We start from the raw sequence: 15614 nt of genomic DNA on the forward strand, positions 1-15614 counted from the left end.
ATTCAGAGAACACAGCAGTATACGTGCATAAAAATTAAACATTTTAGTAATTAAATTTAAAAAAAGACAGAAGCCCTTAGCTGACTTTCCTGGGGGTTTAAATGAAAGCTTTTCTTTGTTTAAAATGCTTCTGCATCATTTGAGAGGCCACAGCAGCTGCTGGGTTGATGGGTGCACCACGACATTTAGGGAATGACCACGAGACACTCCCCGGCATGACATACCCAGTGACCCGGTAGGTGGTTGGTCACCTGTGTGACCAAGAGCCCCAGCCCAGGTCGACTGGCTTCAAACCGCACAGCCAGATGTGCTGGATTTGCTTGTGGGGGAAGCAGCTCAGAAAAGGGGTGAGCAGCTGCCGACTGCGTCGCTGACACTTGGAGGAACCAGGGACTCCGGCCACAGCGGGCTGCCTGAAAATTCCTGCCTCCACACTTGAGGTTCTTAACAATTTTGGGCTGAAGAACCCTCTGAAATTGATAAAAAACAAAGGACTCTCTCTGCCAGGAACATGCTCATAAACCCACACGTTGTCCCAGCGTCCACAGGCCATCTGGTGCCCACCCGGGATAGATCCCACTGGGATCCACAGGTGCTGGGCTGAGAATCTGCCCTGCGAACGACCATGCGACCCAGCAGTTCTACTTCTGGGCGCACCCAACAGAACTGACAGCCAGGACACAGACAGGTGTCTGCACACCCAAGTTCATGCAGCACTATTCACAACAGCCACAGGTAGCGGCAACCCACGTGTCCATCGGATAAACAGACAATAACATAGCACCCAGCCTCAGAGAGGAAGGAAATTCTGCAATATGCTGCAGTGTGGTTGAACCCTGAAGACATCATGTTTAGTGAAATAAGCCAGACACCAAAGGACGAATACTGCACGATTCCACTGACATGAGGCATCTATAGGAGACAGAGTCATAGAGAGAGGGGCTGGGGGGAGGGAGGACTGGGGAGTTATTGATATTTAATGAGCACAGACTTTCAGTTTTGCAAGAAGAAAGTCGTTCTGGAGGTGGATGGTGCATCCTATGTCCCACTTCCCCATGACTAGCAGGAGACTCCCTCGGGGACAGGCCTTTGGGGTTCCTGTATTCACTGCGAGTGTGGGAATAGGGACATATGAGGCCCAAAGTGCACGAAAACAGGCACCGCAGGACAGGGGAGGGGTGAGGTCAGGCCCTCTTAAAGGGCTGCCAGCGCTGAGCTGTGACTGGGGGAAGCACAGTGGGGTGGAGAGCTCGGACAGTTAGAGGCATGACCAACAAAGGACAGCTCACCCACCGGGAGGAGCAGACGACTCTCCGTAGCCTTTCATGTCCACAGCTAGAACCCGGTAACCCGCCTGGGCCAGAGCAGGGATCTAGAAGACAAACAGTTCAGGCACACTCCAGGGGGTCTCACTGGTCTTTGGTGAACACTCCCTCTATCCCTGTTCCTGTAAATGTCTCGATCCAAAGTCCCACATGGAATTACCTGGTATCTTCACAGGAGGCTGGAACGAGCCCACCTGGACAGAGCTGCCATGGATGGTGGCAGGGTTTGTGCACTGCATAAATGCCACATCTAAGAGAGCACCTTTCTAGCAAAGCCCTTGTAGATGTCTATGTTCACTACAAAGATTTCCCAGCAGGTGGCGTAGAGTGTCTTGAAGAAGTCTGCCCTTGTTCTAACGTGCAAAGGAAGGTACCCCAAGATCTAGCACGGCCCTGAGATCTGAAGCCAACATTTCTGAGGCATCATGGTCATACTTGGAGACAATAATGCTTTACTGTCAGGTTTCAGCTCCCTCATGACATTCCAGGCTGGTCCACACCATATGGACTCCCCCCGCCGATCCCCAAGCGGGGTGCACCTTCCCTGGTTTTCCTTACCTGGTACCTCCAAGAGAACCAGCTCTCAGGAAATCCATGGCAGAGGCAAACGGCAGGGCCGGAGCCCAGCTCCACAAAATGCAGACGGACCCCGGGCTGTGGAGGAGAGAGGGGAGTGGGATCTCGCATGACCCAGCTTTCTCAGCTAAAGACCCCGATTGATGTTAGATGAAGATGGCTGAGGACAGACACTGGCCAAACCGTGCAACAAAAACAGGCGGCTTTCATTGTCACCTAAGAAGCCTGAAGAGAAGATCATGATGTTGGAAAAAACTAAAAACAAAACAACTTTGCCTTCCTCTCTGCAACACCACCATACTGTCAGTTTCTGGTGCTGTTCTGCTGTGTTTTCAAGATTTTAAACAGGAGACTGATTTTGTGCAAAGCATAATATTCGTGGTAATGTGCAAAATACAATGAGTATTCCATTAAAAGCTGTTTACTTCTTAAATGTGAAATGTGTTCAAGCTTTGCTATACCCGTAGTCCTTTCGGGGGCTCTGGGAGTGGCAGAGATTGCTGGGGCTCAGCCTTCCCGTGGAAATGCGTGGGGATGATCAGAGTCACATTACAGAAATTCACCTGGAACAATCCCACTTGGCCGTATCTCAGGTGACTCCCAGCCATGACCCGTGCTGGAAGTTTCGTGATTTGCAACAAGCTGTTTTGCTCAAGAAAACATTAGGTGGGCATTTTGCAAGCCCTCCCATGCACGACAGTCTGTTTATCAGAATTTGTTTTGTAGTCTCCCCATTAGCACTTGGCAAAAGTTAACTTTAAATTCTGTCCTCTTCACACTGAAGAACGTTTTCGTGCCTACGTCTGTTCTAGCATGGATGGAGACTAAGCAGCTCGCCTGTAGCTCGGCAAGCGCACGTGCTTTCCCACCCTCCCTTTTCTATACGTTAAAAAAATGGCCACAGACCCAGAACACAAGAGAGATCTATTATCAACCCAGTTCCAGCTGCATTAGAATGCAGCGGAGATCAATGCACCAGCACCCGAGAGCCTGGCTCAGCTGGGAACCCCCTCGGTTTGGTTTCGCTGCCCCAGCTCTAAAAATTCGGGATGGGGGCGGAGGATGCGTCATGCAGTTCTGATCACACTCCTGCAAGGCCAGATGAGGAATCTCTTGAAACTGGCTGGACAACAAGCTTGGGGAGGATTCCCAGAATAACCCTGTCCCTGGTGGGGAAGACTACAGGTCACAACCCAGCCCCCAGCCCTGGGCAAAATGCCCCTCACTCCCACTCACTCCCACAGAGAAAACATTCGCCCCTTCAGGAGGGACCGCAGTGACACGACCAGTAGCTTTCAGTCCCAGAAAAGCCCGTTCTTACAGTCCCAATCCCACTCAGCCTTAGATGCCCACTTTGCATTACGGGGCTGCCTCCCCCGCCACTCTGAGCACTTCTGGGCACAGCCACTCCGCAGGGCCTCGTCCTGTGCTGCAGCCACAGGGCTGTGAATGTCCGTCTCATTACACCGCGAAATCCCTGGGGTCAGGAAGGCGCTGCATGCTTCTGGGCACTTCCCTCTGTGCCGGGCAAAGCGCCAACGCTCAGTGTCTGTGAGGCTGTGCTCCCGGGCAGCACGCCTCCAAGGCCACCGGCCCTCCTGCTCCTCGGCTACTATTTGTGGAGACGTGGGTGCTGGTACTGTGCCCCGTGGTCTACGTGCACTACTGCACTTCGTCACTCAATCCCTACTGGAACCGTGTGGGGAGGTGCCACCATCGTCTCCTCACAGAGCTGTTGGTACTGAGAATCACAGTGACAGGACGCTTGCCCAAGATTGCGATCGCAGTTAAGTGGCAACGCCAGGAGTCACGCTGGGTATATCTGGCTCCAGAGTCACTGTCTGGCCTTGTTTGCTCACGAGCTGACCCACAGCTTTAGCTCCATTCCCATTTAAATGGGGCCAATGACAAACAAAGGAAGATCCCTGAGTGACACCACGAGGATGTCCCAGAGCCCTGCTCTGTCCCAGGAGGCCAGGTGAGCTCCCTCAGCCGGGTCAGGAGCTGGGGCCCTCTGCAGGTGGCCTTGGCCCTGCCATAGCCCTGACCACCAGGCATTCAATGGCCTTTGCCCTTCTTTATCCCCAGTGTGGCTTCCTTGAGGACAGGTCTGTCTTGCTCACCACTGCACCCCTCGTATCTGGCCTCTGCCTGGCTCAGAGGAAGTGCTCGATAAATACCTGTCGGAGGAAAACACATTCTCCCCAGAACACAGGCCAGACACGCATACGCCACACAGACGTGCGCACGCGTCAGACAGACGTGAGCAGGCATCAGACAGACAGACGTGCGCGTGCGTCAGCACCAGGCTACCCAAGGCCTCTAGGCCTGATGTCCGGTGGGGATCTGGCCACACCGGCTACACTGCTCTTCATAAATCCGATGTGAAGTCCACGTCTTCTACTGATTTTTGAGGAATGAGACTTGTGGGCAGTACTATTTCCTTATAAACAGTAGATGTTCAACTACCCTCGATATTTAACAAACGTCTCTGCTGGTCATTGCAGGTGACCTGGTTGGAGAGGACGCAGCCACCTCAGAGGGAGAGCTTACTCACCTTTACCTCCACGTACCCGTGGCTCATGTCACTTGGATTGCAGGAGGTGGGCAGAGGGGCCACAATACCGAGAAGCTGCAAGTAGGAAAGATACAGTGAGAGAGAGAGCCGCAGCCTCCTTCTGTGAGATGCTCCCAGACACTCTGAGTTTCCAGCGCCCCAGGGGACCGGCATCAGGAGGGACCACCCCACGTGGTTTAGCCACTGGTCTGCCCACGGGCACGTGGTTGCTTCCGCCTTTCCGCTGTGTGAGTAAAGCTGCTGTGGACGTGCGCGGGCATCGTTCTCTGCTGCCGTCATTTATTGCAATCAGTTTCCCAGAGGTGACATTGACAGCAGTGGGATGCTGGGCACATGGAAGTGGCTGTTTCATTCTGCCTGAACCCTGGTGCCGGACATGCTGTGAATCCTACTGCTGGATTTGTCATCTTTCATCCTGAGGTGTCACCTGAGAAAGAACTGGCTGTCCTCAGTGACTCAGTTATCTGACCTCTAAAATGGGGATGTAAATGATAAAATCAGAAGGGGACTCTGTTTGGAGACGGGGCCTTTAAAGAGATGATTAAGGTAAAACGAGGTGACAAGGGTGCACCCCAATCCAATCTGACTGGTGTCCTTAGAAGAGGAGGAAACTAGGAAAGAGACAGGCACAGGGGACAGACCACGTGAGGACACAGGGAGAAGAGGAACACCCACAAGCCAAGGAGAGAGGCCCCATTGATCTGGGACTTCCAGTCTCCAGAACTAGGAGGAAATAAACGTCTGTGGTTGAAGCCACGCGTCTGTGGCACCTTGTTATGGCAGCCCAAGCAAACCAACAAGGGTCCCCCTGAGACAATGGCTGTGTGGCCTTGGGTTAGCCGAGCACCCCAGCCCCCTGCCCCCTCCCCTGTGCTGACGGGACCCGGGCGCTGTGCCATGCAGGAGCCTGTGGACTCAGTGAGCTTGTCGATCTTAGGTCACCCCAAAAGCACAAGGTGCCTCAGACCCGGGGGGGTAGGCAAAACCCTATCAGCCTCAGGATGTCATTAAGGGTGTCCTGTCCTCCTCTACAGAGGCTTCCCTCTGACTGCCAAAGGCTGTGTGCTGGGTGGGGCTAAAGGGTTGCACCGAGTGCCAGCGGCAGGCTCGGGCAGCCCAGCAGGGGCTATGCTCCTTAGAGAAAAACTTCTCAATATTTACTCTGAAAAGCAAGGTCAGGGTCTTTGAATGTCCCACCATTGTCTTGGTCCCCCGACTCTGGCACCAAGACTAGTCCAAATTCTTGCTCTCAGAGCATCTGTTTCCCTGCGCATTGACTGCAGAGAAAGAAACAAGATGTTCTTCAAGGACATTGACAGACCCCATGCAGAGGGCACCTGGGGTCACGCACACAGCAATGAACCCCACCGACACTGGCTTCTCCACTCGAGTTTTCTCTGCTGCGTATGCACACTCCAGCCGAGTGGCGGGAAGCCTGAGCCACTCAGAGGTCAAGTTACCTGGGTCCCAGTTACTTTCTCCAGCTCTCTCAGGGCCGTGTCTGTGTCGCGGACCAGGATGGTGACCATTCCCAAGTCCCGGGCCGGCTTCAGATTAGCCCCGATGTCATCTAAGAAAACAACCTGAACCCAAAACAGCATGGGGGAGAACACCAGAAAGAAACACATTAAATTGTAAACGGGTTATTTTATGATAAAGAGATGAAAAATTCTTTTTCTTTCAATGTAACCGTTTACTCTTAAAACTGAAAACATCTAATTACATAAGCATACACATAAAAACACAGATAAATATGTAATCACATATACCTATTGGTTTCAGCCAATTCTGAATCTGCAAGATTAGGAGAGGATAAACCCTTGTCAAGACGGCACTTAAAATTCATCTGGGAAAATCAACAGGTGTGAATAGACCAAAAAAAAAAAAAATGTCTGGAAAAGAAAATTCTAATGAGTGCAGACAATAAAACAAATTAGGAAGCTACAAAAGGTAGAAGAGTTTGGTCGTAGAAAAGAAAGAGACAAATCTATAAACTAGGAGAAAGTGTAGAAATAGCCTCAAATACAAATGAGAATTTGTTTCTAATGAAGGTGCCAAAGATGTCCAGTTAGTGAGGAAGATTATTTAATGGCTTTGGTATAACTGGTTAACTGTCTGGGGGAAAAATTGGACCCTTGTATTACATCTTGTCCCAAAACAGATTCTGAATGGATCAAAGATTTACATTTCAAAGGAAAGAAAGAAAGAAAAGACAGACCCTGGGAGTTACAGAAGAAAGCATGGGTGAATTTATTTACAGTCTTGGACAAGGGCAGCCTAGAATCCGAAGCAGCTCACCCAGCCCAAAAGCCTGCTCCATCCGTGTACACACATAGACTCAGAGCGCTGCCTGCCCACTCCAGGCGTGGAGTAGGGCAGGATCAAAGTCCAGGAGGGGACCTTGGCGTCAGGGATGGTGTCCAGTGGGGTTCCCAAGGAAAGAGCCCAGGGTTTAGGGTTTGCTCTGATCAGCTCATGGGGGAGGCGGGGCCAGCCAGGGAGGGTCAGAAACAGGAGAGGAAGAAATTTAATCCTGGCCCAACCACCTTTTGAAGAACAGAGCAGGGAGACGCTATGAGAACAGCACTACAGCGGAGGTGGTCTCTGGAGTTAGTATAAGGACAGGCTTCAGGGGCCTGTTAGGAGACCGCAGCAGAACCGGGGCCCATCCCCTCTCGCCCTTTGCTGGGGGACCCTGACTAGCCTTGTGGCCTTGGGAAGGCCTCCCAGGGTCCCTGTTTCTTCACAAGAAAACCAAGGCAGCTGGTCTAACAGCTTTTGACGATGCTTGTTCTGACCAAAGTCTTGTGAGAGCCACACAAAGGGGACAGATGCTCACCTCTGATGGAACTTTCTAGATGTAAGGATGGATAACAGTCCTTTAGGAGAAGTCATGGGCTGGCAGAAGCAGACCTAGAACTGTGCTGCCAGGCCCCCCAGATGTACCCCACCTGCTCACTCCTCAAGTTTTCTTTGGTTGCAATATCTCTGGAACATTCTTCTCCCCTGGAAAGAAGGATCTATGTACCTCACTGGGGCTGGCCTTCAGGGTGTCCAGGGCAAACTTGTAGATCTGAGGGTCAGGCTTGGCCATTCCGATCCGACACGACTCTATCAGGAAGTCAAAGTTCGGCCTCAGCTCGCACATCATTTGGGCCAGGCCGCCTCGCTCGGCTCGGTCGTCCAGCCAGTTGTTGGTGAGGATGCAGGTTGTAAATCCTGTGCGAAAAGCCACCAGTGAATGGACCAGAGCTTTGCCTTGGGATGTCCGGGGTGCCCCATGGAGCCCTCAATAATGGGACTAAGCGGGGTCCTGCTCACTTACGTCAATCTCCTTTCACCCAGCTTTCAAGTGACAAGGGGGAAAAATCATCTTTACCCATAAACACCTGCTGACACAGACATGAGAGTGAGCTGGGGTCATTGAGGGCTCTCGGAAGCCCAGATGGCGACACTACCACCCCTTCCTCCCTACAGCTACGGAGCAGTGTTTGGACATTGTCAGCTCATTTGCTGCTCAGTGCCTTGCAGAGGACAGGACAGATCTCGCTGTCCCGTACTCACAGATGAGCAAACAAAGCTCAGATAAGTCACGAGCTGCCCAGACACTCACAGCGAAGGTCCCGTGTTCCTTCTAGCCTATGCTGTCGCAAACTCTGCTCAATTACATTTCAAAACATCTGCCTTGGCTATGGGACTGGGCTGTCATCTCCAAACTGGAGAAACATACACAGAGATAGCGTTATCCACTGGCTTTATCTGCCTAACCAGCAGAGGTGAGAACCAGGAGGTGCTGGAAACAAGACCGGGGTGGTTGATGGAGGGATCCGTAATCCGAGGAAGGAATTATTGATGTGGGGTGGCTTAGCCACACCAGGTAGGTCTGCTGATTTGGGAGTGGATGGTTTCCAGTGTGCCTAGGAAGTGTCAGTGCACTGACACTGAATAAATGCCTATGGGTAAACATGATCTCGTGTCTTAAACCATGTGACATCATCTGAGCCGATGTCACCGATGTCAGCCAGCTCATAGCTCAGCCACTCTGACACCCAGAGGCTGAGGAAAATCACAGTTGCTTAAAAGGCTTTGTTTTTTAATCACTATGACAGAAGTTCAGTCATTACTAGTGCCATGGAAGGAGAGAATTTTGCTCACAAGACAGTCACTGGTACAAATCGCTTCATTAGATAAAATTCTATCACTTTTCCAGCTATTCTACTAATAATAGTACTGGGTTTTGCCATTTGATAAAGCTTGCTTTGGGGCCATGTTTTAAGAACAGCTTTCCAAACACACGTAGTTGGATTCTGACCTAACCCTCCCGAGGATTCTGTGTGGTCGGGCCAGAGAATGGCTGGTATCAGACCCTTACCCTTCTTTCTGAGAGCGACAGCTGCCTGGAGCATGGGCCGGTTGATCTTCCTTGCTGAAATCACCCTGCCAATGATTTGACTCATAGAGAAATCCTCAGGGAGGCGGATTCCAGAGGCCTCACAGTGTTTCTTGCGGTTTTCTTCCATGAGTGGCGCCCACTGTCAAAGTGAATTGATGATACGATTGGTACGACCACTCAGAAAAGCTCTGGCAGTATTTACTAAATCCGAACATATGCATTCCCTGTAACCAGGCAATTCCTCTCCTGGGCACATACCCACTGGAAATGTCAACATATGTTCCCCAAAACACATGGACAAAAATGTTCAGAGCTGCACTATTCCTAAGAGTACCAAACTGGAAACTACCCCAATGCCCACTAACAGCAGCCTGGACAGACTGTGGTGTATTTACACACTGTGACTGCACTATTCCTAAGACCCTGTCTTAGTGGGTTTGGGCTGCTGTAACAAAATACCAGAGGCTGGGTAGCTCATAAACAACAGAAATTTATTTCTCACAGTTGAGCCTCAGCTCACACATCAGCTAGGCCAGGTTGCCTCTCTGGGAAGTCCAAGATCAAGGCACCTGCAGATTCAGTGTCTGGTAAGAACCCACTTCCTGGTTCAGAGACGGTGCCATCTCACTGTCCTCACCTGGTGGAAGGGGCCAGCTAGCTCTCTGGAATCTCTTTTGTCTTGTTTTTGTTTTTTATTGAGACAGCGTCTCGCTCTGTTGCCCGGGCTAGAGTGTCATGGTGTCAGCCTAGCTCACAGCAACCTCAAACTCCTGGGCTTAAGCGATCCTCCTGCCTCAGCCTCCCGAGTAGCTGGTACTGCAGGCTCGTGCCACCACGCCTGGCTAATTTTTTCTATTAGAGACAGGATCTCGCTCTTGCTCTAGCTGGTCAAGAAACTCCTGAGCTCAAGCGATCCTCCCGCCTCAGCCTCCTAGAGTACTAGGATTATAGGCGTGAGCCACTGCGCCCGGCCTCATCACAGTTTTCATTCACCATTTGCCATCATGTGTGTGTGTGTGTGTGTGTGTGTGTTTGTGTGTGTGTTTTAAAGTGACTGCAATACTCCCCACATTAATACTACATTTGCCTGCGCAGAAGCAGTGGGTGTTTGCTATCATGGTGGGTCCCAAGTCTTCTGACAGAGTGATGGGTGGCTATAATTCATAAAATTAAAAAATACATACATTAGAATGTTTTATCTGTATACTTATAAGTAGATTCCCAATAGCCTTTCTTCTTAGAGAGGCACTAGTTGAAAATTCAAGTGGTGATTAGATCCTGGTTACTTTGTTAAAAATAATTGGTGTTATGCTAACAATAATAATTACTATTTTTTAAAGCACATAGTATGTGCCAGGCACCGTGCTAAGCACTTTCTATGCTTCACAACAACCGACGAAATGGGTGGTGTTATCACCCCCATTTTACAGATGGCAAAACTTAGATTTGAAGAAGTTAAGTAACTTGCTGTGGTCACACCGTCTGTAAGTGGGAGCCCTGATTCCAAACCTGTCCACCCATTAGATGGTTATTGAATTAACAGATCTGGTGGCCCTGCCCTAAAATAGTTGCTCTGGCTGTGGTCGCTTTGTGGCGTACACCTTTGAGGGGCTGGAAGTTTCCCTCTGCTTGGCACAAAAACTGCAAACCAGTGTTAAATGCCTCTTCTTACGTCCCCAGGCCTTCCAGATCAGCCTGGTGAGTCCCGTGCTGTCAGGGCTACATGGGTGAAGAAGATGTGGCCCTGGGCTCAGTGAGCTTCCAGTCCGAGCGTGTAGGCAGAGAATGCCTGCCCAAGGGGGTGTGTGCGGTGACCCCCTCACCTGGGAAAATGTGATCTCTCCTCTCATGAGGCGGGCACTGGAACCATCCGGGCCTCCTTTCTGGAAAGCTTCATTCAGAAAGCCTCTGGGAAGACACAAAGAAACAACATCTTGAGCATTCCAATGGCTTCATCATGGCAGCGTGTGGGGACAGACACTTTGTAGTCCCTGAGAAACCGCCACTAGAAAGCCAGGCTGCCAGGGACTGGGAAATGCCAGCGCAATTCAGGTTGGACTCTTCATCGGCGAGGAGCCACCCAGCTGAGGATACGTGACCGTAAACTAAATGATAAATACACTCAGAGAAGCAGCTCATGGGAAACCCCTGGCAGAAACCTGGCAGAGTAAAATGGGAAAGCAATTAAAATTATGAGCCCAAAGATGAGATCTGTTTTGTTGACCTAAAGGAAAAAGCTGAGGCAAGATTAACATTGAGAGTTTATTTGGGCCAAAGTTGGGGACTGCAGCCAGGGGGCCACACTCCAAGTTGCCTTGGGCAGGGTGCAGCTTGTCTTACAAGCAGATTTTTCGAGGCAAAAGGGAACAACAGGGAGTGTGGGCTGACACAAAGCTGTCTAGCAAGAACTCTTGCTGGTTTAGAGACAGCATTGATGAGCGATTGGCTATTCACTGTTGAACTATAACGTGTGCGTTATGGGGTCCAGGGTGTGGCATTTAAGGGCCACTTGGAGTCGGTTAGTCTGGAGCCTGCACAGCCAGCAGCTTCAAGAGGTAATTTAAGGGGGAAAGGGGATGTGACTGCTGTCACATGTTAAATGCTGCTCTGTTGCCCGATAATTTAAAGGGGCTCTGGCATACCTCAGATAAAAAGTTGTGGGTTTTTTTTCCCTTTCTCCTGTGGAAAGGCAAATTCTTTCAATAAACAAACAATAAGAATTCCAGGTCAGATCACAGGACTCAGGGGGGAAAATTTCTCTGGACTGAAGGAAGATTTGAGTCCTAAGAACAAAAGCACCCACCAAGTAACCAAGTACCAGGCAAAATTAATGAAAACAAAACAAAACAAAACAAAAACAAACCCGCAAACCACAGCAGGCATATGTTGGAGAAACGTCTCAATTCTTAGGATAAAAAAGTGCAACAAACCACCTAGCAGGAAAACAGATTATACACAAAAGAAAAACGGTTCAGACGGATACCAGTGCTCTGAAACTTTAAATGTCAGAAGATTGTGGAGCAAAGCTCACCAGACATTGAGACAAAAACATACAATGGCCAAAACAATTCTATCCCCAGAAACGACTTATTCTACAAGCGTGAAGGCAGCAGAAAGATTCTCAGACGTGTAAAACTAACAGTTTACTACTACATACCTTTCCTGGAAAAAATGATTCAAGAAAGATTTCCAGCCAATTTAAGGTAGATCAAAATTTTTAAAAAGTCTCAGGGCCAGTTGTGAAGAGGTAATTTAAGTTCTCAACTGCATGGAGGTTGCACCCGATGACTCAGAACCTGATTAGTGTACCTCATACAATTTTCATTCAAAATACTGACTCTCATTTTTAACGAGTTGGAAATTCAGCAATCACTTTCTTATTATGGTAAAACATACACACCATGAAGTTGACCACTGGAACCATTTTCAGGTGTGCGGCTCAGGGTCGTGGAGCACATTCACACTTGCACAGCTGCTGTGCAAGTGTCCAGAACCACCATCCATGTCCAGAACCTTCCATCCTCCCATCTAAAACTGTACCCGCTAAACAATAACTCCCCATTTCCCCTCCCAGCAATCATTTTAAATTCAATTATATTGCTTACATTTTGTAACCTCTTCGGTCTTCCACCAAATACTACCTATATACGAAATTTAACGTACACTGTTAACTACTATAATCCGTTTGTGAATTTTACCCAACTGAACTCCTGAAACTTAGCATTATATCTAGAGTCCATCAATTTGTCCCTCAAAGGAAATGTCCCAAAGGAGGAATTATCTTTCCTATTCTGCATCACTTGAATATTTTATCATTAGAATTTTTTTTTTTTTTTTGAGACAGAGTCTCACTCTGTCGCCCAGGCTAGCGTGCCGTGACGTCTGCCTAGCTCACAGCAACCTCCAACTCCTGGGCTCAAGTGATCCTCCTGCCTCAGCCTTCCTAGTAGCTAGGACTAAAAGCACATGCCAGCATGCTTAGCTATTCTGTAAAAAAAATTTTGTAGAGATGTGGTCTCACTATGTTGCCCAGGCTGGTCTGGAACTCCTGGCCTCAACAGATCTTCCCACTGCAGGCCTCAGTTTTCCAAAGTGCTATGATTACAGATGGGAATCACAGCACCTGGCCCAACTTTCTTTCTTTTTTAACTTTTTAAATAAATATGCTTCTCTCCTCTCTGATTGTAGGAGTACTATATGTTTGCAAATTAAGAAGCTGGAAAATAACAAAACAAAGTAGAAAAAGAAAATCATTCATAATCCCACCTGGAATTAATAATCCCAGGGATATTTTGGTATATTTCTTCCAGACATTTTTCTACATGTAGCTGTTTTCCACAGCTGAAACCATAATGTATACATGGTTTTACATTCTGGTGGGTTGGGTTTTTTTCGTGTATGGTAACAGACATTTTCTGATGTCACTGAAAGCTCATCCTGAACATCACATTTATTGGTAGATGCTTTCCCATTTCCCAGTGATTAGGCTTCGGGCTGTTTCTGTAGTTCGCTATTATATTAATTAAAACTGCAACCCACACCTTTGCACAGAACTTTCTCCTTCTAAATCTCAGCGCACGTCTTCAAGACCCATTGCCTTAGATAACTAATCAGGCAGCAGATAGCTCAGCGAGTAATTCCTCTCACTTTTGGAAAAGTTCAACATAGAGGGGAGTTTTGGAGCCCTTGACAAGTTTAATTACTGAGCATTTAGAAAGACAATGGCTCTAGTCACCTACACTGGTATTTCAGGGCCTGGTAATTGTTTTAATGGTTGGCAGGGCTCTCGCCCTGAAGCAATCTGAAACCAGGGCTGACGTCCAGAAAGGCCACTTCGCGGCTGGGATCCCGCCTGCAACCGCACCGACCAGGCGCGGGCGGCGGCGCCGGGTCCCCTTACCTGGGCAGCGCCAGGGCCTCCTCGGTGCGGCCCAGGGCGCCAGAGACCCCGGGCAGCGCCAGCACCCCGTCGAGGTCGAACACGGCCACACGCAGCGCCATGGCCGCCTGGGACGGAGCCTCCCGCCGAGGTACCAAGTGCTCGGAGAGGCCAGTGATGGCGGGGGCCAGGGACTGCGGCCTCCCTCTCCAGCCCGGCCACACCCCGGCCACGCCCCCTGCCTAGGGCCTGCTCAGGCCCCGCCCCGGCCCCGGCCCCGCCTCGGGCCCGCTCAGGCCCCGCCTCTGCTCCCTCCGCCCCTGCCCTATTCTCAAACAAAAGTCCAGAGTCCTCTACCCCCACCTCCCTGCGCATGCTCTCGTAGGACGTGCTTGAAGAGGTGGACCCTGGCCCGGGCCTCCTGGACAGGCTGAGCACTGGAAGGGAACGAGTGTGTGTGTGTGTGTGTGTGTGTGTGTGTGTGTGTGTGTGTGTGTCTTTGTTGTGTGTGGTCAGACTCTTTTTCACCCAGTATTTACATCCTGTGTTTGCTTTGATTGGCATACCCAGTAAACTAATAGCTTTGCTGCCCAACTTTTCTAGTCTCAGGACACCTGTTTACAGATCCCCAACTATCCTGATGGCTCATTTGGGCACACTTTCTTTGCCAAGGCCAAATGTGTTCCAAAAATAAAATATGCCTCTGGTGTGATGTGCCAGCCCAGGATACTTAGATTCCAATCTCTTGTGGAATGAGTCTTAGAAGAAATACATTCGGGCGATCATTTTCCCTTTGTACATTCTACTTGTAATCACTGCTGCCTAAAAACGTTCGAGGTTTGTATTTAATAGCCGATTTCCACACTATTGGCTCATTTATGTTCCTAGAAAAACTAAAACCTTGGTTGGGAGTCCTTGAGGTGTGCTTGTGTAGGGGATGTTGGAGCCCTCATGCCTTTGTGGTGTAGCTCTAGGAGTTTAAAAAATGTGCTTTTACCTAGTGCTCCAAGTTGCCGAGAGCACAGCTCTAGACAATGAAGACATTGTTCTTTTCTTATTGTTGTTCGAGACAGGGTCTAGCTATGTTGCCCTGGCTAGAGTGCAGTGGTGCTACTGTAGCTCACTGCAGCCTCAAACTCCTGAGCTCAAGAGATCCTCCCGCCTTGGCCTCCCAAAGTGCTAGGACTACAGGTGTGAACCACCATGCTTGGCCAAGACCTCACTCTTGAATGTGTTGTCTGTGAATTTATTCAAGATATTCTCTACCATTTAGCTTTGAGAATGTTGTGAGAGGTTGTCAGATAGCTTACTGAAATCCAGAGGTCTAGGACAGTCTTTAGGTCTCGTGATCATCGATTGGGTCCACAAGAGCGCTGAGTTCACTCTGGGATGGTTTGTTCTAGGGAGGCAGGCTGACCCTTCTCTTGCTTCATGGTTTCCAGCTGCCTGGGGCAGGGTAGCAGCTTTTAGTTCAGTGGTGGTGTTTTCTGGGAGTCCTTCCTAAACATGCAGCCTGGAGCTCACTCTTCCATTCCCTTCAAAGATTTTGTAGGCTCCTAATCTCCCATCTTAAATTCCTTTCTTCTCTTTCTATGTAAAATAGCTACAGTGATTTCTGTTGCCTGCATCTGAATTCTGCATCTGGTACAGTATTGTTTGTGAATACATAAATACTGTTTATAAAAGTAGCGAAGTGAGGAGGAAGGACATGCCTACAGAAATGGATTTATAAATCCTTCTTTTGGGAAGAAAAATAAGAAACTTAGAAATATGAGACTCCGCTTTCTTCTTTTGTTAAGCTATCACATGGACCTTTTATTTATTCAGGAGCAGTTAACTAGTAAATAGCTCTTGTCTGGAGTA

The 15614-nt window shown here is 49.3% G+C and overlaps 1 protein-coding gene across 3 annotated transcripts in view; it reads right to left on the reverse strand.

The window, feature by feature from the left end:
* Positions 1 to 13957, reverse strand: part of EPHX2 (epoxide hydrolase 2) — a 35639-nt gene extending 21682 nt beyond the window's left edge. Inside the window, exons 1-8 of one of the 3 annotated variants that reach the window (XM_069484829.1) lie at positions 13773 to 13957; positions 10696 to 10780; positions 8852 to 9011; positions 7508 to 7698; positions 5940 to 6062; positions 4459 to 4533; positions 1884 to 1979; positions 1294 to 1372 (exon numbers count right to left, since the gene is read on the reverse strand). In XM_069484829.1, coding sequence (XP_069340930.1) covers positions 1294 to 1372; positions 1884 to 1979; positions 4459 to 4533; positions 5940 to 6062; positions 7508 to 7698; positions 8852 to 9011; positions 10696 to 10780; positions 13773 to 13873 — 910 coding nt within the window. In that variant the 5' untranslated portion in view covers positions 13874 to 13957. The remainder of the gene's footprint in view (positions 1 to 1293; positions 1373 to 1883; positions 1980 to 4458; positions 4534 to 5939; positions 6063 to 7507; positions 7699 to 8851; positions 9012 to 10695; positions 10781 to 13772) is intronic. The other 2 variants (XM_069484831.1, XM_069484830.1) reach the window with 2 other exon arrangements.
* Positions 13958 to 15614: the final 1657 nt, after the last annotated feature.

The sequence above is a fragment of the Eulemur rufifrons genome, chromosome 12 (assembly GCF_041146395.1).
Source record: "Eulemur rufifrons isolate Redbay chromosome 12, OSU_ERuf_1, whole genome shotgun sequence".
NCBI lineage: Eukaryota > Metazoa > Chordata > Mammalia > Primates > Lemuridae > Eulemur > Eulemur rufifrons.